The 24,060-nt window shown below is 35.7% G+C and overlaps 1 protein-coding gene across 12 annotated transcripts; it reads left to right on the top strand.

The window, feature by feature from the left end:
* Positions 1–1,108: 1,108 nt before the first annotated feature.
* On the top strand, positions 1,109–20,888 carry LOC147999766 (serine protease inhibitor Kazal-type 11-like). Of its 12 annotated transcripts, XR_015642937.1 has the most exons (8): positions 1,109–1,250; positions 9,177–9,214; positions 10,095–10,210; positions 11,474–11,552; positions 12,436–12,595; positions 14,251–14,315; positions 18,480–18,568; positions 20,574–20,888. XR_015642937.1 is itself a non-coding variant. In XM_087593676.1 (4 exons), exons 1-4 carry the CDS (start codon positions 1,142–1,144, stop codon positions 11,514–11,516), a joined length of 306 nt encoding a protein of 101 aa, XP_087449802.1. In that variant the 5' UTR covers positions 1,109–1,141; the 3' UTR covers positions 11,517–12,237. The 12 variants fall into 12 exon arrangements, 1 of the variants encoding a protein (XP_087449802.1); XR_015642938.1 differs by lacking the exon at positions 18,480–18,568; XR_015642936.1 differs by having other exon boundaries at positions 14,251–18,568.
* The last annotated feature ends 3,172 nt before the right edge of the window (positions 20,889–24,060 follow it).

Genomic DNA, 24,060 nt, shown 5'->3' with positions numbered 1-24,060 from the left:
GAAGATTGTGAGTCTAGATAGCTTGTACTACACAACATGATCATGTCTCTACATAATGACATGGAGGTGGGTAGTGTTGAATGTGTGGGGCAAGAGGGCTTCCAGGGCTTGTAGGTTTGTGCATTTGTGTCATTTCACTCCAAATGTCTCATGTACTGCACTTCATAGAGTATTGCTAAACGAAAATCTTTCCCTTTCTAATTCAATCTTTGATCATTACTTTAAAAGATAGCATAGGGCTGGAGAGATGGCTCAGTGGTTAAGAGCACTGACTGCTCTTCCAGAGGTCCTGAGTTCAAATCCCAGCAACCACATGGTGGCTCACAACCATCTGTAATGGGATCCGAAACAGCTGAAAGATAGCATAGAATAAGGGGAAAATATAATTTTGATGTACATGTATGGAGTATCTTAAAAATTTAGGTCAATGGACAATTCTTATTCTCATTCGACATTCTCAGTTACTCTCTCCATTGTGGCCTCAGCTTCTTTCATGAACTTCTTCCTCTCTTACTGCTCTTTGCAATCTGCTCTTCCTTCTAGTCAGGATTTCCCTACTTTTTGTTGCCAGCAACTCTTTTGGGAGCTTTACAAACATCTTGAATCTCAAGCGTGTAAGCACAATAGACAAATCAGGACTTTGGGAAAAAAACACCTCAGCTGCAGTCTATTCCTCCTTAATGTCTACTCCTGGTCTTAAATTTGTCCTATAGATGTATAGATATTCTAGTTGGGAAACTGGTTAAGGTAGTCACAGCAGTACTCTGTGTAGGTGCCTTTAACTCTGTTTGACTCTATAGGCACCTCAAAGAAAACATATGATTGATACCAAATAGCCTGTTAAGTCTAATGTGTCTGCATTTGCAGACCACCAAGTAAGTAAGCCTTTTGATTCCATTTCTTGTAGCTTTTAATCCAATTGCCTGGAAAAATTCTGCATCTCAGGCTATCTTAATACTCATTGCCTTCTCCATTCTCAATGTTCCAGATAAATCCAGATAAGTTTCTAGATCAGGGCCTGTTTTTTGGACAAGGGTTGATGTGTCTTATAATACATCACTGTCTGAATGAGAACACAGAATACCTGTGTTTTATCTGTCCTTGGCTATTTGTACTACCTCCAACCAAGTTCCTCACTAAAATGATGATTAAAAAGGCTCCCAACCTGAAAGACCATGTCAGAGCAATTAAACGTCGAAAACCGAAAAGTACTGTGAGAGCTGCTGATAGTTCTCCGTTTCTGTTTTCAGGTAGGAGGGAAGAGGTACTCTGAGGTTATACTACTCTCTAGTATGCCATATTGAACTTTTCCAAGTCCTTTATTTGTAGAGTAATTTTTCTGGTTTTTAAAAGGAAAAAAATCTAAGTATTTCCTTTAATAGACCAGGGAGTCTACTGGATAAACAAAGGACTGGGAAAAATATAAGTCCTTATATTAGGAATGAATACATTTCCAGTCTCCAAGAGTCCTGCTAAGCCCAGATTGAGTCTTGTTGATTCTGAGGGTTCAAAGAAGAATATGGGAAGATTCCAGCACAGTAAGCAACTCAAGCAGAAGTCTTAGAATAGTTCCTTGCTCTACAAGAGACTTTTACTGGGAATGTGTTATAAATGGCTTTAAATGTTTATCCCACAGATTTGATAAAATGTTTCCAATATGGGTCAAATCCCTTTTTATCTTGAACTTGGTACTTCCTCCTTATTTTGGTGAGTAATGTTTTCTATTATGCCCTAAAACTATAAGTCGGGTAATGAGGGAGTCAGACATCTATTGCAATTCAAGAATGGATGGACTTTGGGAATATTGAACTTGTAAAATGAAGCAAAGTGTGTTATAAAGTCTTTGAAAAATGACATTGCGAATAGCTTCTATTCATTCTTCTTCTTAGAGACCTTGAGGATTGGAATTGAATTAGAATGGGTAGTATAAACATCACAAGGTTCTGTAACTATAATGCCAGGTACTTACAAGACTGAGCCATGCGGATTGTTTGAGCTTAGGAAGTTAAAGTCAGCTGAGATAATGTAGAGAAAGATACTCTCAAAACAGTAAATGCAAAATAAACAGGTAGTGGACATTAATATTGTTGCTGCCATTATTATACACTGACTGATGATTTTTATCCTCATCCCATGTTGGAGCTCAGGTAGTAGTTAAATGAAAGAGTGGAAAGTAGTAGTATCTTCCATCCCTAGTGTTCCATGAGACTAGTTTTCAGATTCAGTCTTCTTATGTCATGTTCTGTTATAAAGAGATAGCTCACTGATTCTTTCAAAAACAAATACTGAATGTGAAAATAAAGTAGTTGCAAGGTATTAGATAGACCTAAAGTATTGTCTTCACAATATTGATACGTTAAAATTTTCATATTACTTTATATAATACTAATCAACTGATTCGAAATTGGTCATTTCCTTATATAAACACAGAAAAGTTTAACATATGGACCATGTATGGATAAACATTAAGAAATCCATTCAGTTGGGTTCTGGAGAAGGTACAGTCAGTAAACTGCTTGACTTACTAACACAAGGACCCAAGTTCCTTCCTAAATTAGCATGATGGCATGAACCTGTAATGCTAGTTCAGGGGAGGCAGAGAAAGAAGGATACCTAGGACACACTGGCCTGCTTTCTTCCCCTATTTGAGGAATTTCATCACTGTACTTTACACTCCCAATACACACAAAAGTTGTTTTATGACATTTGAGAAATAACATGTAAAGTTTTATCTGTTCTCTACAGGCACACAAATGCATATGCAACTGCATAAAAAGAACCATGTGCAAATGGGTGCACACACACACACACACACACACACACACTATTCCCAAGTAAATTCATGCATTTTTTTACATGTTGATAATATCAATGTTACAATGCTGAAAACAAACCGTAAATGGATTCTTTACTAATTCTATCATAACATAAAAGAGAAATAGCTTTAACTTACCTAATCTTTTATCTGGACAACTTGTCTCTTGGTGCGAATGGGGTATTAAAGTCACCTGTTATTACTATGTAAAGGTGAATCTGTGACTTTGTAATTAGCAATATTTTTTTATTCTGGAGTTGGGTACACTTGTGCTATATGAATACATGATAAGATTTAGAGTATCCATTTGATGGGTAGTTCTCATAATCAATAAGAAGTGACTTTAAAAAATTCCATTTGACAAATACTAGGTTGATGTCTATTTTGTCAGTCATCTCTTTTTAATTTTAATTTTAACTTTTTATTGGATATTTTATGTATTAACATTTCAACTGTTATCCTCTTTTCCTGTTTGCCCATAACCTCATTCCCCCTCCCCCTGCTTCTATGAAGATGTCCCCACTCCCACCCATCCACTCCCACCTCAGTACCCTGGCATTCCTCTACACTGGGGAAATGAGCCTTCACAGGACCAACGGCTTCTCCTCCTTTTGATACCAGACAATACTATCCTCTGCTGCATATGTGACTGTAGCCAGGGGTCTCCATGTATACTCTTTGGTTGGTGGTTTAGTCCCAAGGAACTATGGGGTGTCTGGTTGGTTGACAGTGTTGTTCTTCCTGTGGAGTTATAAATCCCTTCAGTTCATTCAGTCCTTTCTATAACCCCTCTTACATTGGGGTTCCCATGCTTGGTTTTATGGTTAGATGCAAGCATCCTCATCTGTATCAGTAAAGCTCTAGCATAGCCTCTCAGGAAACATCCGTATCAAGCTCCTGTTAGCTAGCACTTCTTGGCATCAGCAATAGTGGATTTGGTGGCTGCATATGGGATGGATCCACAGGCAGGGCAGTCTGTGGATGACCTTTCCTTTAGTCCCTGCTCCACTCTTTGTCACTGTATTTCCTTCTGTGAGTATTTTGTTCACCCTTCTGAGAATGACTGATGTATCCACATTTTGGTTTTCCTTCTCCTTGAGCATCATATTCTTGGGTATTCTGGGCTAATATCCTCTTATCAGTGAGTATATACCATTTTTTTTGTGACTAGGTTATCTCACTCAGGATGATATATTCTAGTTCCATTCCTTTGACTATGAATTTCATGACATCATTGTTTTTATTAGCTGAGTAGTACTCCAGTGTATAAATGTACCACATTTTCTGTATCCATTCCTCTGTTGAAGGATATCTGGGTTAGTCCCAGCTTCTGGCTATTATAAATAAGGCTGCTATGAACATAGTGGAGCATATTTTGGGTATATGGTCAGGAGTGGTATAGCTGGGTTCTCTGGTAATACTATGTCCAATTTTCTGAGGAACCTCCAGGTAGAATTTTAAGTTGTTGTACTAGCTTGTACTTCTGCTAACAGTAGAGGAGTGTTCTGCTTTCTCTACATCCTCACCAGAATCTCTTGTCACCTGAGTTTTTTAATCCTAGCCATTCTGACTGTTTTGTGGTGGAATTTCAGGGTTGTTTGAATTACATTTCCCTGATGACTAAGGATGCTGAACATTTCTTTAGATACTTCTCAAATGAGAATTCTTTGTTTACTTCTGTACCCCATTTTTCAATAGGGTTATTTGGCTCTCTGGAGTCTAACTTTTTGAGTTCTTTGTATATATTGAATATTAGCACTCTATCAGATGTAGGATTGGTAAAGATCTTTTTCCAATCTATTGGTTGCCGTTTTGTCCTAATGACCATGTTCTTTCCCTTACAGAAGCTTTGCAATTTTATGAGATCACATTTGTCGATTTTTGATCTTAGAACATAAGCCGTTGGTGTTTTTTTCAGGGAATTTTCCCCAGTGCCCATGTGTTTGAGGCTCTTCCCCACTTTTTCTTCTATTAGTTTGAGTGTATCTGGTTTTATGTGGAGGTCCTTGATCCACTTGGTCTTCAGTTTTGTATAGGGTGGTAAGCATGGATTGATTTGCATTGTTCTAGGTATTAGGCCTTCTATGAAGGTTTGATAGTATTCTGCAGTCAACCCTTCTGGTCCTATGCTTTTTTGGTTGCGAGACTTCTAACGACAGCTTCTATTTCTTTAGGAGTTATGGGACTGTTTAGATGGTTTATCTGATCCTGATTTAAGTTTGGTATGTGATATCTATCTAGAAAAGTGTCCATTTCATCCAGATTTTCCAGTTTTCTTGAGTATAGGCTTTTTTAGAATGATCTGATGACTTTTTGAATTTCCTTGGTTTTTGTTGTTATGTCCCTATTTTTATTTCTGATTTTGCTAATTTGGATACTCTCTCTGTACCCTCTCCATCTGTCTTGTTGATTTTCTCTAAGAACCACTTCCTGGTTTTGTTGATTTTTTTGTATAGTTCATTTTGTTTTTTTTTTTTTTTTGGTTCTTTTTTTTTTTTTTTTCGGAGCTGGGGACCGAACCCAGGGCCTTGCGCTTCCTAGGTAAGCGCTCTACCACTGAGCTAAATCCCCAGCCCCTGTATAGCTCATTTTGTTTTTAATTAGTTGATTTCAGCCCTGAGTTTGATTATTTCCTGCCGTATGCTCTTGGGTTTATTTGCTTCCTTTTACTCTAGTGCTTTTAGCTCTGCTCCCAAGCTGCTAGTGTATGCTTTCTCCAGTTACTTTTTGGAGGCACTCAGAGGTATGAATTGTCCTGTTAGCACTGCTTTCATTGTAACCCATAAGTTTCATATGCTGTGCCTTCATTTTCATTACATTCTAAAAAGTCTTTAATTTCTTTCTTTATTTCTTCCTTGACCAGGTTAACATTGAGTAGAACGTTGTTCAGCTTCCTAATGAAGGTGGGCTTTCTGTCATTTTGTTTGTTATTGAAAACCAGCCTTAGTCCATGGTGATCTGATTGGATGCATGAGATTATTTCAATCTTCGTGTATCTGTTGAGGCTTGTTTTGTGACAGATTATATGGTCAATTTTGGAAAAGGTACGTGAGGTGCTGAGAAGAAGGTATATTCTTTTGTTTTACAATGAAATATAGTCTATAGATATCAGTTAAATCTATTTGATTCATAACTTCTCTTATTTTCTCGTTGTCTCTTTAGTTTTTGTTTCTATGATCTGTCCACTGCTGAGAGTGGGGTGTTGAAATCTCACACTATTATTCCGTGAGATGCAATGTGTGCTTTGAGCTTTGGAAAGGTTTCTGTATAAATGTATGTGCCCTTTTATTTGAAGCATAGATATTCAGAATTGAGAGTTAATCTTGGCGGATTTTTCCTTTCATAGATATGAAGTGTCCTTCCTTATCTTTTTTTGATAACTGTTTCAAGTTGATTTTATTTCATATTAGAATGGCTACCCCAGGTTGTTTCTTGGGATCATTTGCTCAAAAAATTGCTCATTTACTCTGAGGTAGTATCTGTTTTTGTCACTGAGGTATGTTTCCTGTATGCAGCAAAATGTGGAGTTCTCTTTACATATCCAATCAGTTAGTCCATGTATTTTTTATTGGGGAATTGAGTCCACTGATGTTGAGATATATTAAGGAATAGTGATTGTAGATTCCGGTTATTTTTGTGTTAGAGGTGGAATTATGTTTGCGTGACTATCTTCTTTTGTGTTAGTTGAAATTTGATTACTTTCTTGCTATTTCCAGGGTGTAGTTTCCCTCCTTGTGTTGGACTTTTCCATCTATTATCCTTTCTAGGACTGGATTTGTAGGAAGATAGTGTATAAATTTGATTTTGTCATGGAATATCTTGGTTTTTTCATCTATGTTAATTGAGAGTTTTGCTGGATGTAGTAGCCTGGGCTGGCATTTGTGTTCTCTTAGAATCTGTATGACATCTGCCCAGAATCTTCTAGCTTTCACTGTCTCTGGTGAGAATTCTGGTGTAATTCTTATAGGTCTGCCTTTATATATTACTTGACTTTTTCCCTTACTGTTTCTAATATTCTTTGTTTTGTGCATTTGGTGTGTTGACTATTATGTGATGGGAGAAATTTCTTTTCTGGTCCAATCTATTTGGAGTTCAGTAGGCTTCTTGTGTTTTTATGGGCATCTATTTCTTTAGGTTAGGAAAAATTTCTTCTATAATTTTGTTGAAGATATTTACTGGCCCTTTAAGTGGGTATTCTTCACTCTCTTCTATATGTATTACCCTTGGGTTTGATCTTCTCATTGTGTCCTGGATTTCCTGGATGTTTCTGGTTAGGAGATTTTTGCATTCTTTGTTTTATTTGATTATTTGTCAATGTTTTCTATGGTATCTTCTGCACTTGAGATTTTCTCTTCTATCTTTTGTTTTCTGTTGGTAACGCTTGCGTCTATGACTCCGGATCTCTTTCCTAGTTTTTCTATCTCCAGGGTTGTCTCCTTTTGTGATTTCTTTATTGTGTCTATTTCCATTTTTAAATCCTGGATGGTTTTTTCAATTTCTTCACCTTTTTTTGTGCTTTCCTGCATTCTTTAAGGGATTTTTATGTTTCCTCTTTAAGGGCTTATACTTGTTTACCCGTGTTGTCCTGTATTTTTTTAAGGGAGTTATTTATGCCCTTCTTAAAGTCCTCTAACATCATCATGAATTGTGATTTTAAATGTGAATCTTGCTTTTCCTGTATGTTGGGGGTATCCAGTATTTGCTGTGTTGGGGGAACTGGGTTCTGTCGCTTAGGTTTTTGCTTGTGCCTCTTACCATCTGTTTATCTCTGGTGTTAGCTGGTCCTTCTGTTTCTTTCAGTGGCTTGACCCTCCTGTAAGCCTGTTTGTCAGCACTCCTGGAGACCAGCTTTCTCTGAGCAGGATCTGTATACAGAGAGCTCTGTCACAGGGTCAGCTCCTAATGCAGGCAGAAACTGGATGGATCCTGTGCCAGTGTGCTCCTCAGTTCCTGTGTCCAGATGGCTCCAAGCTGGTTCCTCTTGGGCCAGGCATATGACCAGAAGAGGTAGTCTCACCTGTGCTCTCAGGATTGTCTGAACTTCTGAGAATCCAGCTTTCTCCTCGTGGGCTCTGTGTACAGAGAGCTGTGTTCCAGGGTCAGCTTAGGGGGCAGGCTTGATGTTTCCTCTTTAAGTGTAGTCTACTTGTTTACCTGTGTTCTCCAATATTTCTTTAAGGGAGTGATTTATGTCCTCCATAAAGTCCTATACCATCATCATGAGATGTGATTTTAAATGCTAATCTTGTTTTTCTAGTGTGTAAGGGTATCCAGTACTTGCTGTGGTGGGAGAACTGGGTTCTGATGATGTCACTATTCTTGGTTTCTGTTGCTTAGGTTCTTATGCTTGCCTCTTGCCATCTGGTTATCTCTGATGTTAGTTGGCCTTTGTGTCTCTGACTGAAGCTTGTCCCTCCTGTGGGCCTGTCAGCCTTTCATCTTAGGAGTGGAAACACTCCTTGGAGACCATGTCCCTTCCAGCAGGTTTTGGGTCCAGAAGGTTGTGGGACAGCCTTAGCTCTCGGTGCAGATGGTGGCCAGAGGGTTCTATCCCAGGCTGCTCTGTGGTTCCTGTGTCCTGTGTGCTCCTAATGGGTCCCTCTTTTGATAGTTATTGGAGGCAAAGAAGGGTCTCACCTGTGGGCTTAGGAGTGAGAGTACTCCTGGAAGGCCAGCTCTCTGGGCAGGTTTTGAGTCTGGAAGACTGTAGGACAGACAGCCTTAGTTCTGGGCACAGATGGAGACCAGAAGGGTCCTGTCCCCCACTAATCTCTTTATAGAATTCTCTTTCTGTACCTAGAATTGATTCTAGTTCATTCTGTTCTTATTTATGCTCTCTTGTGGTTTATTCAAATTATTTTCATACTCTTTAACTGAATATTCACACTTGTGCCAGGCCAAAACAGTTACATACAGGTGCAGGAAGAGGATGCACGAGGAAAACAAAATGATGATGTCTTTAAAAGAAGGACTGTGATGCAATAAACAACCAAAAATGCCATTGTTTTTTATTTGAATTCACTCTATGAATACTATATTTTAATAATCTGACCAAACACCTTTGTTTCTAACATCACAAGAGAAAGGAATTGGCATGTGTTACTTCTAGGTACGATGAATATTTCCCATCACTCTTCACAATTTTTATATTGTTTATTCACATAATTTGTAGAGATGGATGTGTTCACATATTCCACAGTGTATATGTTGAAGTTGGAGGACTACTTTTGGGAGCTGGTTTTCTCTTTCAACTATGAGGAAACTAGGACATTGAACTCAGCTACTCAGGCCAATGTCAAAATTATCACACTTTCCTGTCTTCTTATATTTTTTCTCTCCTCCACCCCTCCATTGGTTGCAGAGACTGTTGTTGCACATCCAGGAAATACTATACCACAGGTAATGTATACTAATTAATATGCAAATTTAAAAGTATAACTTTTGATTTTAAATGTCACCAAACAAAATGTACAATATAACAACCTTGCAAACAGCTTAAACAAAATAAAAAACATTTGTTTTATTATTATACTAAGGTTGAAGAGTAGTTTTACCAACAATATAAAAATACTTAATATTATATACCATAATAGAAGTTTCCATTATTCATAAATTCCACTAGGAACAAAAATCCTTATTGTATACAGGTATGCTTTCCATTGTGTAATCCGGTTAAAGTAGAATGAATTATCTTAGAAAAGAAGAAGCAATACAAAAAATAGACTTCAGTGTATGTCAACCATCAATGAATGCAGACACTGGAACATTATATAAAAGAACTATCATTCTCAATAAAAACAAAGATAAATTTACAGAGATTTGAAAAGCAGTTTCATCTGAATTCCACAATATTGTGTCTATAAAAATTATGTATAATAATTTTTGGCTCTGTATATATAAGATTATATATGCAACACACACACACTCACACATAGACACTCATATGTGTCATAACATGCATAGTGAAAATATTGAGAACGGTAAGAGGACCACAAATTGTTCCATTTTTTTTTATTTCAGTATAAAACAATAAAGGAGATTTTAGTCAAATATAAATGAAGATGGAGAATGATAACCTAATTATGAAATCATAGTCATTTATTCACATTGTCTTTAATATGAGACTTAAAGAAATATATCACTAAAATATCATGTTTAAGTAGAATTGTTGTATGTCAGTATTTATATTTAATAGTTAATTTTGAATCACTTTATTAAGTAGAATTTTTATATCCAAGATCATTTTCTGATAGATTTTATGTTGTTTTTTTATATTTAGCAGCCATATTGTGAGCCATATAGAAACGTAACAGACTGTTTAGACACACTGAATCCAATTTGTGGAGATGATGGAAAGTCTTATGACAATCAATGTTACTTCTGCACTGAGACTTTGTAAGAACACAATTCAATATTAATTCTTCTAAATTATTAGAAAAAGGTTGGGAAATGATGATAGAATACTGTTTCTGATATAACTGATATGTCATACCCAGAAAAAAGTTATTTTACAAAAAAAACCCCTCACAATGTCCATTTGGAAATTTTCTTAAAGTTCTCCTTGACTATAGAAGTTTTGTATTGATTTATTATTTGAATAGATCTCCAAAGTGTTGATCAATTAATTAAATTGATTCTTATGAAATGACAGCAATAGACTAACCCAATATAACACTATAAGTTCAAACATGGGTACAGTTGTAAATTTATTTTCTTGCTATTGAAAATGTCATCATAAAAACAATTAAGAGAAAGAAAGAATTTGTTTTAATTTACAGATTACAGTTTATCATTGAGAGAAGTCAGGTCAGGAGATGAAGCAAATACCATGTAGAACATTGCTTGATGAACCCCTTGACCAGGGAATTATGCCACCTAAAGTAGGCTGTGCCTCCCTACATCAATTAAGAATGAAGTCAATTTCCACTAAGACTTGTTCATAGATCAGTCTGATCTGAGCATTTCACCAATTGAAATTTCCTAATCAGGTGATTTTAAGCTGTGTCAGGTTGACATATAAAGCTAACTAAGACAAGTGCTCAAAGATAATCCTCCCACTTAAGCAGGAAACAAGTACAGAATTATGATTTATCAAAATTTACTCTAAAAGTAAGGAGAAATTTTTTGTAGAAATCTACTTTTTAATCTTCAACTTGTTGACAGACCTAAGTCTTCAAGTTTAGAGCAGTCTAGGCCACTTCCTTCCAAACTCCCTTTCTGCTTTTGGATCCCCTTTTATTACTTAGGACACATTTAAACATTATGTTGCAAATGCTAGTAAATTCACACTATATTCTCTTTAATTTGATTCATTTCACCTTTTTCTGTCTTGAGCAATTCCCTCCATAAACATTTGTGGTCATTTAGTTCCAAATTTTAGTTTTATTTTAGGAAAAAATTTAGACAATTTCTCTTTTCAGTTTGGCAGATTCCAGGTATGAGTCAGGCTTGAGCCTGTATAATGAACTGACTTTTCCAAGTTTAGACAAAGGACTCATTTTAAGGGGGTGAGGGTAGGAGAAACTCAGGTGCATATAGAGTGCACACCCCACACCAAATCATGTTCATGATTATTGATTAAAAGTAATTATATAATCCTCAATTAATTAAAAACATTAGTTTAAAATTTTACTTTTCTTTTATCTTTTTTATTTGCAGTAGGAAAAATCTTTCATATAAACATCTTGGCATTTGTACTTAAGAATAACAGTTTCAAGGTGGCTCATACAATCAAATGGTATGTTCTCAAGCAGAGCCTTAAATTCCTAATCAACAAAGGAAGTCTTCTATGATTCAAAATGTGGAATACAGAAGATTGAAGAACCTTTCGAACATGAACCTGAGATTGAATGACTTTATTTTCAATTATTTGATTGTGATGTGAAAAACAGTTTTCTTAATTTTTCTTTTATATGATGATGTGAATTTGAATCATAGATATAATAATCAATGAAATGTTAATTAATTTAAGGATTCTTTCTTGTGGGAGCTGTTGGTTAAGGTAAATGGATATTCTGATTGTTACAACTGAGACATTTTTAATGATGAATGCATAGTATAATATTTGAATGTTCATCAAAATGATGGCAGGGACCCTCTCTATCCTTAAGAATCTGAACCTGTAGCAAGATATTTGGAAACTTGAATTCTAGAACATAATTCCCAGTCAATTTGGGAATTTAGTGTAAGGAATGATAGGCAATATGGAACAAATGTCTAGTGAGATGATCATGTATTTTTTTTTCAGTTTGTTTATATGGTTGATTATGTTGATGAAATTTTCCTTTTTGAATCACCACTGAATGCCTGGGATGAATTGTACTTGATTATGGTAGATGACATCTTTGATGTGTTCTTGGATTTAGTTTGCAATTATTTTGTTATTTTTCATCAATGTTCATAAAGCAGATTTGTCTGACATACTCTTTCTTTGTTGAATCCTTATTGGTTTAGGTATCAGAGTGACTGTGGCCTAATAGGATGAGTTTGGCTTACTTTTAATAATAAGTAAATATATATTTATGTTTATATAAACATATACATATATACATATATTTATATTTATTTACATATATAAATGTGACCTACTATTACTTGAGGAAATTCATTCATTTTATTAGTGATTTCTCCTGATGAACACATTTGAATAATACCAAGGCTGCTCATAATGGTACCAGTAATCTTCAAGAGGATGCCAGTAAACTCAGGAGGCTGGCAAAAGAAGACTGTAAGTCTAGTCAGCTTACACTACACGGTATGATCATGTGTTATGGAATGGAGGTGAGTGGCATTTAATATGTGAGGCAAAATTACTTCCCAGTAATTTCAGATTCATTCTTTTGTCTAATATTATCTCAAATGTCATATATACCACATTTGTATCGAATATTGCTGAACTTAAATATTTCTCTTTTCTAAATTAAGACTTTAATCACTACTTAAAAGAAGTTAGAATAGGGAAGAAATATGATTGTGGTGTACATGTCTGAAAATTCTAAACTTAATGAGAAAACTGAAGTAGAAATTATTGCTACCTTTGAAGTAGAAAATCTGTGGACAATAAAGCCTGAATATTTTTTTCAAAGTCATTTGGTCCTAGATAGGATTTGAATTGTGGTGCTCAATGCCAAAGTTCTTTCAAGAAATCAGACTCCTAAGGGTTTTAACTAAAAATCCCCAGTGAATTCCTACTTCAAATCCCATCATGTCTTCTACTCCACTTTAAGAGGTGGATCAAACTATTAGCCTTTATTTTAGGACTTTCTCTATGGTGACCTTAACTTCTTTCCAAAGCTTCTTCCTTTCTTTCTGCATCCTGCTTTGGCCTTTTCATAAGGATTCCTTGCTTTTTGTTGCCAGAGACTTTTTTGGGAGCTGTTCAAACATACTAAAGTCAATGCTTGTATGCACAATAGACACAGAATCTTGGTGGCGAATCAGGACTCCTCAGCTGGAGTCTATTCCTATTTGATGTCTACACCTTAAATTGTGGTATAGAACCACAGATGCTCTAGTTGTGAAACTGGTTAAATGACCAAGTAGCACTCTGAGTACGTATCTATAATTTCATGTGACTTTATAGGCACTTCAAACAAAATATATGATAAACACGAAATATCCAACAAAGTCTAATGTATCTGGCTTTGCAGATTACCAAGTATAAGTATGTAAACTGTTTGCTTCTATTTTCTTGTAGTTTTCAATCCAATTGCCTGGAAAGCTTCCAGACTTCATTATCTCAGGGTCTCTTACTATTCATTTCCCTCTCCTTTCTCATTGTTCCAGATTAATCCAGATAAGTCGTAAAATGTCCAAATCAGGACAAGTTTTTCTTTACAGCAGTTGATGAATCTTACGAAGTAGGCACATTGCTCTGCTTAATGGGAACACAGCATACGAGTGCTTTACTGTGTTTGGTCATTTCTTTTACCCCCAACTAAGTTCCCCACTGAAATAATAATTAAAAGCTTCAAGAGATGGGTGATCATGTGTGAGAAGGTAAAAGAAGCAAAACAGAGAGTATCAGCAGAACTGCTCATATTTCTCCATTTAAAATTTCTGGTGGGTGTGTAGAGATACTCTGAGGTTATACTACTATCTAAAATTGTCATAAGGAGTTTTCTAGGGCTTTTAGTTGTAGAGTAATGTGAGATTCCATTATGGATATTTCCTTCAAAGAAGCTGGGTGCCTCTTGGATAAGACAATTGGGAGAATAAATAGATCCTTTGATTTGTAAGGAGAGCATTGCCAGTCTCTAAGAGTCCTCTGTGCTCAGATTGTGTCTTGTTGATTCTGAGGATTCGAGGAAAAATAAGGGAAGGGTTCAGCACATTTAGCAACCCACAGAACAGGATAAATAGATCTCTACAGGATACTGTACAATAGGCTTTCACTGGAAATCTGTTATAAATACTATTAAATGTTTATTACACAGCTTCGATAAAATGTCTTCAATCAAATTTTCTTTTATTCTGAACTTCATACTTCTTCCTTATTTTGGTGAGTTAAATTTTCTATTATGCTTTCTCCCCAGAAGTCAGGTAATGTTGGAGCCATCCACTACAATTCAAGAATGAATGGACATTAGGAATATTAAGATGAAATGAAACAAATCATGTTAACAAAGACTTTGAAAATTATATTATAAATGGCCCTTTCATATTTTCTTCACAGAGAACTTGAAAATAAGAATTTGAATTAGAATGAGGGAATTAAGCAGAACAGTGTTCTGTGGCTATAATGCTAGCAGCTACTTACAAGACAGAGGCATGAGGATTGTTTAAACATTAAAATCTGCTGGGATAATGTAGTGAAAGGAATTCTCTTAAAACAATAAATGCTCTTATTACCATTATTATGGATTGGTTGAGGATGAGCATTTAAATCTCATTTAAAAGCTTAGGTAGTGGTTAAATATAAGGAATGGAAAAGAATAGAATCTTCCAGCTCTAGTGTTCCATGACACTATGTCATTTGTAGTTTTCAAACTGAATCTTCTTATGTCAAGTTCTGTTATAAAAAGATAGCTCACTGATTATTCAGCATATAAATCCTGAATATGAAAATAAACTAACTGCATGTGGGATCGATCCCCATGCGTGGCAGACTCTGGATGGCCTTTCCTTCAGTCTCTGTTCCACACTGTCTCTGTATTTCCTCCTATTTTGTTGCCCCTTCTAAGAAGTACTGAAGCATCCACACTTTGGTCTTTCTTCTTCTTGAGCTTCATATGGTCTGTAAATTGTATTTTAGGTAATCAGAGCTTTTGGGTTAATATCCACTTATCAGTGAGTGCATATCATTTGTGTTCTTTTGTGAGGCTCTGCCAGAACCTGACAAATACAGAGGCAAATGCTCACAGTCTCTGTTGAACTGAGAACAGGTTTCCCAGTGGAGGAGCTAGAGAATGGACTGAAGCCCCTGAGGGGATTTGCAACCCAACAGGAAGAACAACAATATCAACCAACCAGACTCCCCAGAGCTTCCAGGGACTAAACCACCAACTAAAGAGTACACCTGGAGCTCTAGCCCCATATGTAGCAGAGGATGGCCTTGTCCAGGATCAGTGGGAGGAGAGGCCCTGGGTCCTGTGAAGGCTGGATGTCCCAGTGTAGGGGAGTGCCAGGGTAGAGAGCAGGAAGGAGTGTCTGGGTGCATGGGGGAGCACCCTCAAGGAGGCAGGGGTGGGGGGACCAGATAGGGGATTTCTGGAAGGGAAACTGGGAAAAGGGATATTTGAAATGTAGATAAAGAAAATATCCAATAAAAAATGAAAAAAGAAAGAAGAGAAAAAGAAAATAAATTGTGAGTTATTAGATAAACCTAAGATATTGTCTTCACAATATTTATCTATTACTTTATATGATACAAATCATTTGATGTATAAGTGGTCATTTCTGTAAGTCAGAAATCCCAAGTATTTTTGACATTAATTTAGAACTATTTATTGAGGGTATATCTACTTTTTTTTAGGGTGAGAACTTGATGATTTTTCTTTAAGATGTCTTATTCCACTTGTAGACCATTGTTGTATATCTTCTTCCAATTATACAATGAATAAAAATCATATTTATAACTATTGAGGGCAAAGTTTTTTGTTATTTTCATATACAATCATAGTTTTCAAAAATCATGTGAACTCTTTTAAAATACTCAGAATTTATAGAGGTTTATCAAAGAGATCATACATGGATACACATTAAAAAATCCATTTGGTGGGGTTTCAGGGAAAGGATCAGTCAATATGGTGCTTGCCTTGAAAACATAAGGGCCCAAATTCCATTCGTAAATTAGCATAATGACATGAGACTTTAATTGTCCTAATTCAGGGAACTTAGAGACAGAAGCATTTCTGGGGACTCACTGGCCTGCTATACTAGCCTATGTGGGAAATTTAAGGATTGTATCTCACAAGCACACTCCAACACACATAAAAGGTGCATGACATTTGAGAAATAACACCTAAAGTGTTCCTGTCTGTTCTCTCTCTCTCTCTCTCTCTCTCTCTCTCTCTCTCTCTCTCTCTCTCTCTCTCTCTCACACACACACACACACACACACACACACATTATTCACAGAGAAGTCCATGACTTCTTTTCTACATTTTGATAAAGTCAATGTTAGAATGTTGAAAGCAAAACAGAAATCCATTCTTTATGAATGCTGTCATTATATCTAAATGAGTTAGTAATAACTACCCCAACCATGGTTTCTACGATAGTTGACAGGAGGGAACAGCAAATGAATTACTGACAGGTATAAACTGAATGGATGGCAACAGTGCTATAACCTCAAACCTAATGTTTGACTCTATCTAACCCTCAATTGACTTGTAGAACTCACACTTGTTCAAAATCAAATTTCACTTTCTTAGAGAACAGACCAGCTAACTTGCAAGCACTTTCTCTACAGAGTGTGTAGCTTTCTCCTCTCTTTAATGTATAGCTTCTTTGACTGTTGATTTCTAGATTTATTCACTTGTGTTCAGAGAGAATATATGAAATAATTTGTTTATCTTTGAGATTTTTTGTCTTATTATGAGATTAACTATTTTAGTGAGAGTCCAAGTACCCTTGATAAAAATGTTTATTTTATAGTTACCAAGGGAAATGTTCTGTTGATATACATTGGATAGATTTGCTCTGTGTTTTGCATAGCTCTAATGTTTCTCTGTTTATCTTTTATCTGATTGACTTGTCTCTTGGAGTTAGTGGGTTATGAAGGTCACCTGTTATTACTGTGTTGAAGTTAATCTGTAAATTTTTATTTAGCAGTATTTTTTATTCTGAAGATGTGCACACCTGTACTTTGTGAATATATCCTTAGAATCATAGTATTCTCTTGATGGATAGTTTCTTTAGTCAGTAAGAAGTGACCTTTAATACAATTTATGTAGACAAAATATTAGTTTGAAGTCTATCTAGTCAGTCATCTCTTTATATACTTCTCTTTTTGTGCCTTGAATCTATTTTAGTTCATTCAGTTATTATTTATGTTCTCTTATAGTTTATTCAAATTATCCTCATAGTCTATAACTGTATATTCACCTCTGCCACACAATGCAAGCACAAATGGATACAAGCAAGAGGTTGTATTATAAAAAAGTAAATGATGGTATCTTTAAAAAAAAGGATTGAGATAAAATAAACAACCAATAAACATCATATCTGTATTTGAAGTCATTCTATGAATATATTATTTTATTGGATATTTTAAAATTTACATTTCAAATGTTATCCCCTTTCCCTGTCCATAAACCCCCATCCCATCTCCCTTCCTCCTGCATCTATGAAGGTATTCCCCCATGCACCCACCCACCCACCCCTTCCCACCTCCCTGCCCTGACATTCCCCTACACTGCATTATCAAATCTTTGCAGGACCAAGGGCTTCTCTTCCCATTGATGCCCTACAATGTCATCCTCTGCTACATATGCAGCTGATGCCATGAGTCTGTCCAGGTTTACTCTTTGGATGGAGTTTTAGTCCCTGGGAGCTCTGGTTGCTTGGCATTGTTGTTTGTATGGGGTTGCAAACCCCTTTAGCTCCTTTAATTCTTTCTCTAACTCCTCCACTGGGGACCGCATTCTCAGAGCAATCACCTCTGTATTTGTTATGCTTTGGCAGAGCCTCTCAGGAGACAGCTATATCAGGCTCCTGTCAGCATGTACTTCTTGGCATCAGCAATACTGTCTAGGTTTGGTGGTTGTATTTGGGCTGGATCCCCAGATGGATGGCCTTTCCTTCAATCTCTTCTCCAAACTTTGTCTCTGTATTTCCTCCTATGAATGTTTTTGTTCCTCCTTCTAAGCAGGCCTGAAACATCTGCATTATTTTAGTAATGTGACAAATACCTACTTTCTTCCAATATCACAAGAGTCAGGAATTGGCATAGGTCACTTCTAAGTATTATAAATGTATCCCACTATAGACTATTGATTTTATTTTGAAAAATTTTACATCAATATTCATATAATTTGTAGGTGTGCATATGATCACATATGCCACAGTGCACATGTTGAAGTCATAGGACTATGCTTGGGAGTTGGTTCTTTCCTTCTACTTTGATGATATTTAACTCAGGTCCTCAGACTTGTTGGCCAAACCATTGTACTTTTCTCTCTTCTTCTGATTTTTTTCTCTTTTCCTTCTCCACATGTTGCAGAACCTGTTGTTCTAGGTATAGAGAATTCCAAACAAAATGTAAGTGAATTCAGACTAATGTGGAAAATTAAAAGCTAAACTTTAGGATTTGTAAGTATCACCAGACGAAATGTACATGACAATATTGAAAACATGTAAAACCTAAAAAACAAAATTAATCATTTTATGATCATACAAACGTTGAGAAATGGTCTTGCAAACAATAAAAATCTACCTTATGTGATTTGATTGACAAGATAGAACATTCCATTATTCAAATATTCCATTAATGAACAAAATCCTTATTATTATATAGGAATGTTTCATATTTAAAATTATATGTAAAGTATAATGATTTATTCTAGTAAAGAAGAAGAATGAAAGCACTAAAAAAATCCATTTCAAGTTGGTTAAACATCAATTTTCATGAAGTCAGATACAGATAAAGAAACCACAAATAAATCATTCAGCTTTATGGCTTATCTTAGTACAACATAATGAAGGAGATTTTTAAATAAAGTTGGAGAATGATAGCCTAATTATAAAATTACAGTCACTTATTTACATTCCTTAGAATATCAGACTTAAAATACATATATCAAGTTTAAGTAGTATTGTAGTATGTCAGTATTTATATTTAATACTTAACAACGAGTCATTTTATCCAGTGGAATTTTTATACCAAAGATCATTATATGAAAGATGTTATGTTGTCCTTTTTATGATTAACAGATAAATTGTACAGGGTTTATATATGTATCTCATTGCTCCAATGAAGAAGAACCAATCTGTGCAGACGACGGACTTACTTATGTTAATTCATGCCACTTCTGCATTGAAAAGTTGTAAGAACACATGGTTTGATATTATCTCTTCCAAATTAATGGGGAAACCATCATGAACTGATGAAAAAAATCCTGTTTCTAATAACATAAATATGACACACCCAGAATATAACCCCTTTCACTAATGAAAACACAAGAGTCCATTTCTAAATTTCCTTAAATTTTTTATTTTAGTTAATAGTTTTTGTATTGATTTATTAGGAGTAGTCTACTGAATTGGCTTCCAAAGTGTTAATCAATTAATTTAATTGATTTTATGAAATGAAAGCAGTAGACTAACCTAATATAATACTGAAGGTTCAAGTATTATATAATGTAAGTTCAAAGTACTGTTGTAGTTTTATTCTGTTACTATTTATTGCAATATCATCATAAGAAACAATAAAGAAGAAGAAAAGATTTATTTCAGTTTAAAGGTTAAAGGTCTATCATTGGGAGAAATCAGACCAGGAAATCAAGTAGGAACTTGAAGAAGAAAATGAGATGAATATTGCTTGCAGGCTCAATCACAGGCTCATATTTAGGTTAGTTTCACACAGGTCCTAAGACCCCCTGAGAAGGGAATTGTGACACCTATGGTGGGCTCTGCTCTCCTACATCAATTAACAATAAAGATAATCTCCCCTGAGACATGTTCATAAGCCAATCTGATTTGGGCAATTCCTCAATTGAGACTTGCTAATCAGGTGGTTTTAGGCTTTATATGTCAACCTGACACAGCTGTAGAGATCTACTTTTTCTCTTCTACTTGTTGACAGACCTAAGCTTTCAATTCCAAAGCAGTCTCAGAAGCTTCCTTCCAAACTCTTTCTGTTCTATCACTGACAGTCATTTCACCCTTTTTATTACTCAGTGCATGTTTAAATAGCACGCATGTAATGCTAGTAAAATCACACATATATTATCTTTAATTTGATTCCCTTCACATTTTTTTAGCTTCTCAAATGATTTCCTCCATAAACATTTGTGTTCATTTAGTTCCAAATTGGACTTTTCTTCGAGGAAAATATAAGATGATTTCTAACCTTTTTCTCTTTTGAGTTGAGCAGATCCCAAGTCTGAGTCAGGTTGAACATATAGAATGTCTGGACATAGGACTCCTTTTAAGAGTGAGGAGTAGGAGAGGCCCAGCTCCATAGGTAGAGGGTGGCATAAACCCTCTGCATCAAATAATGATCATAAATTTTCATTAAAAAGTAACTATATGATCCGTAACTAATTGAAAATAGTTGTTCATATATTTATTTTTCTTCTAACTTTTTTGTTTACAGAAAGAAAAACCTTGAATATAAATATCATAGTATTTGTGCTGAAGAATAATGGTTTCATGGTGGTTCATACAATTAAGTGGAATGTTCTCAACTGGGGCCCTAAATTCCTAATCAACAAATGAAGTGTTCTATGAATCTTAATATGAAATACAGAATATGAAGAATCTTTCCAATGTGAATCTGTGACTGAATGATTTTATTTTCACTTATTTGATGGTGATGAGAAAAACTGTTTTCTTAATTTTTTTCTATGACATGAAGTGTGAATTCTAGTCATACATATTATAATTAATAAAATTTAAATATTTCAATAGTTTTAAGGATTCCTTTTGTGAGAGCTGTTGGTTAAGTTATATGGATTCTTTGACAATTATAATTGAGGCATTTGATATGATCAATATGTAATATAATATTGAGTGTTCATCTAGAAATTGGTAAGCATCTCCTCTATCCTTAAAGAATCTGAACTTATAGTGAGCTATTTGGACACTTCCCAGAAAGTAACTCAGGATCAATTTTGGGAATTTAGTATAAGGAATCATAGGCAATATGAAACAAATGTCTCTTATCCAATACATTGAAATTTCCAAAGACACTAGAATATCTCCAAAGCTTAGAGAAAACATTATATTTTGTTTTTGTATCATGAATACATTCTTGCTAGAGAAACATCAACTTGGATGGAATCTGCTATCAAAGGGAAGCAGAGCAACATGGAGCTACAACTTCTACTCTGCTCCAATAAGAACAGGTTTTCTTAGTCTGTCAAATGAAATTCAATCTACAGGTAGAAACATATATTCAAAGTAAAAGGTAACTTTCAATCTGTTACATATACATGTTAGGCTTGTTTTCTTTGTTAGTAAAATACTTTATCATCTGAAATAGTAATCAGCATGGGATTTCCTTATTCACTTACATGCTTAGTATTAATCATAATGGTTTGGGCAGCACCATTGCACAGGCAAAGGACAAGGGGGATGGGATGAGGAACTCTTGGAGAGGGAACTGGGAAAGGGGGCAATATTTGGAATGCAATCAAACAAACAAAAAAGAACATTGTAGGCTGTGCCATGTACAGAAAAAAGAGAAGTGTACTGGTTAATATATGACTACTTGATACAAAGTAGAGTTATTTCATAAGAGGGAACCTGACCCGAGAATATGACTCTATTAGTTGAGCAGTAGTCAAGACTCTGGGGCTTTTTCTTGAAAAACATGATTGATGGGGGAAGGCTAAGTACACTGGGAGTAGTGTTTTCAGGTCCGAAGAGTAGCTTTGTTAGGGAAAGATATAGTATCAAGACCACTGACTGCCAAAATTAAGATCTTGAAAAAATAAAATTTACATGGATTCTTTAAATGCCAAAGAGCAATAGCATCCCTGAGGAGAACAACTATAGAAAGTACTTAGATACTTAACCTTCTTATATACAGAGATAAGAAAGTAACACAAAGGAAGAGAAGACAAATACAGCATGGAAGTCTTTGATTACCTTTAATGCCCAAGGTAAAGTCAATGCTTTAAAAAAAAAGCATTGATAAGGAAAGACACTTCATATTCATCAAAGGAAAAATCCACCACGATGAACTCTCAATCCTAAATATCTATGCCCCAAATACAAGGGCACCTACATACATAAAAGAAACCTTACTAAAGCTCAAAACACACATTGCACCTCACACAATAATAGTAGGAGATTTCAACACCCCACTCTCAAAAATGGACAGATCATGGAAACAGAAATTAAACAGAGACATAGACAGATTAAGAGAAGTCATGAACCAAATGGACTTAACAGATATTTATAGAACATTCTATCCTAAAGCATTCTTGTCAGCTCCTCATGGTACTTTCTCCAAAATTGACCATATAATTGGTCAAAAAACGGGCCTCAACAGGTACAGAAAGATAGAAATAATCCCATGCGTGCTATCAGACCACCATGGCCTAAAGCTGGTCTTCAATAACAATAAGGGAAGAACACCCATATATACATGGAAGTTGAACAATGCTCGACTCAACGATAACCTGGTCAAGGAAGAAATAAAGGAGGAAATTAAAGAATTCATAGATTTTAATGAAAACGAAGTTACAACATACCCAAACTTATGGGGCACAATGAAAGCTGTGCTAAGAGGAAAACTCATAGCTCTGAGTGCCTGCAGAAAGAAACAGGAGAGAGCATATGTCCCCAGCTTGACAGCACACCTAAAAGCTCTAGAACAAAAAGAAGCAAATACACCCAGGAGGAGTAGAAAGCAGGAAATAATCAAACTCAGAGCCGAAATCAACCAAGTAGAAACAAAAAGGACCATAGAAAGAATCAACAGAACCAAAAGTTGGTTCTTTGAGAAAATCAAAAAGATAGATAAACCCTTAGCCAGACTAATGAGAGGACACAGAGAGTGTGTCCAAATTAACAAAATCAGAAATGAAAAGGGAGACAACTACAGAATCAGAGGAAATTCAAAAAATCATCAGATCTTACTATAAAAGCCTATATTCAAGAAAACTTGAAAATCTACCGGAAATGGACAATTTCCTAGACAGATACCAGGTACCGAAGTTAAATCAGGAACAGAAAAACCAGTTAAACAACCCCATACCTCCTAAGGAAATAGAAGCAGTCATTAAAGGTCTCCAAACCAAAAAGAGCCCAGGTCCAGACAGGTTTGGTGCAGAAGTCTATCAGACCTTCATAGAAGACCTCATACCAATACTATCCAAACTATTCCACAAAATTGAAACAGATGGAGCACTACCGAATTCCTTCTATGAAGCCACAATTACTCTTATACCTAAACCACACAAACACCAAAAAAAGAAAGAGAACTTATGAATATCGATGCAAAAATACTCAATAAAATTCTGGCAAACCGAATCCAAGAGCACATCAAAACAGTCATCCACTATGATCAAGTAGGCTTCATCCCAGGCATGCAGGGATGGTTTAATATATGGAAAACCATCAACGTGATCCATTATATAAACAAACTGAAAGAACAAAACCACATGATCATTTCATTAGATGCTGAGAAAGCGTTTGACAAAATTCAACACCCCTTCATGATAAAAGTCCTGGAAAGAATAGGAAGTCAAGGCCCATACCTAAACATAGTAAAAGCCATATACAGCAGACCAGTTGCTAACATTAAAATAAATGGAGAGAAACTTGAAGCAATCCCACTAAAATCAGGGACTAAACAAGCTGCCCACTCTCTCCCTACTTATTCAATATAGTTCTTGAAGTTCTAGCCAGAGCAATCAGACAACAAAAGGAGATCAAGGGATACAGAGGCATATGCCAGCAGCAAACCACTGAATTGAGAATAGGACCCCCGTTGAAGGAATCAGAGAAAGAACTGGAAGAGCTTGAAGGGGCTCGAGACCCCATATGTACAACAATGCCAAGCAACCAGAGCTTCCAGGGACTAAGCCACTACCTAAAGACTAAACATGGACTGACCCTGGACTCTGACCTCA

Source organism: Rattus norvegicus, chromosome 18 (assembly GCF_021556685.1).
Source record: "Rattus norvegicus strain SHRSP/BbbUtx chromosome 18, alternate assembly SHRSP_T2T, whole genome shotgun sequence".
Lineage (NCBI taxonomy): Eukaryota > Metazoa > Chordata > Mammalia > Rodentia > Muridae > Rattus > Rattus norvegicus.
The sequence above is the reverse complement of the archived record's forward strand: the minus strand, read 5'-3'. Positions and strand labels throughout refer to the sequence as shown.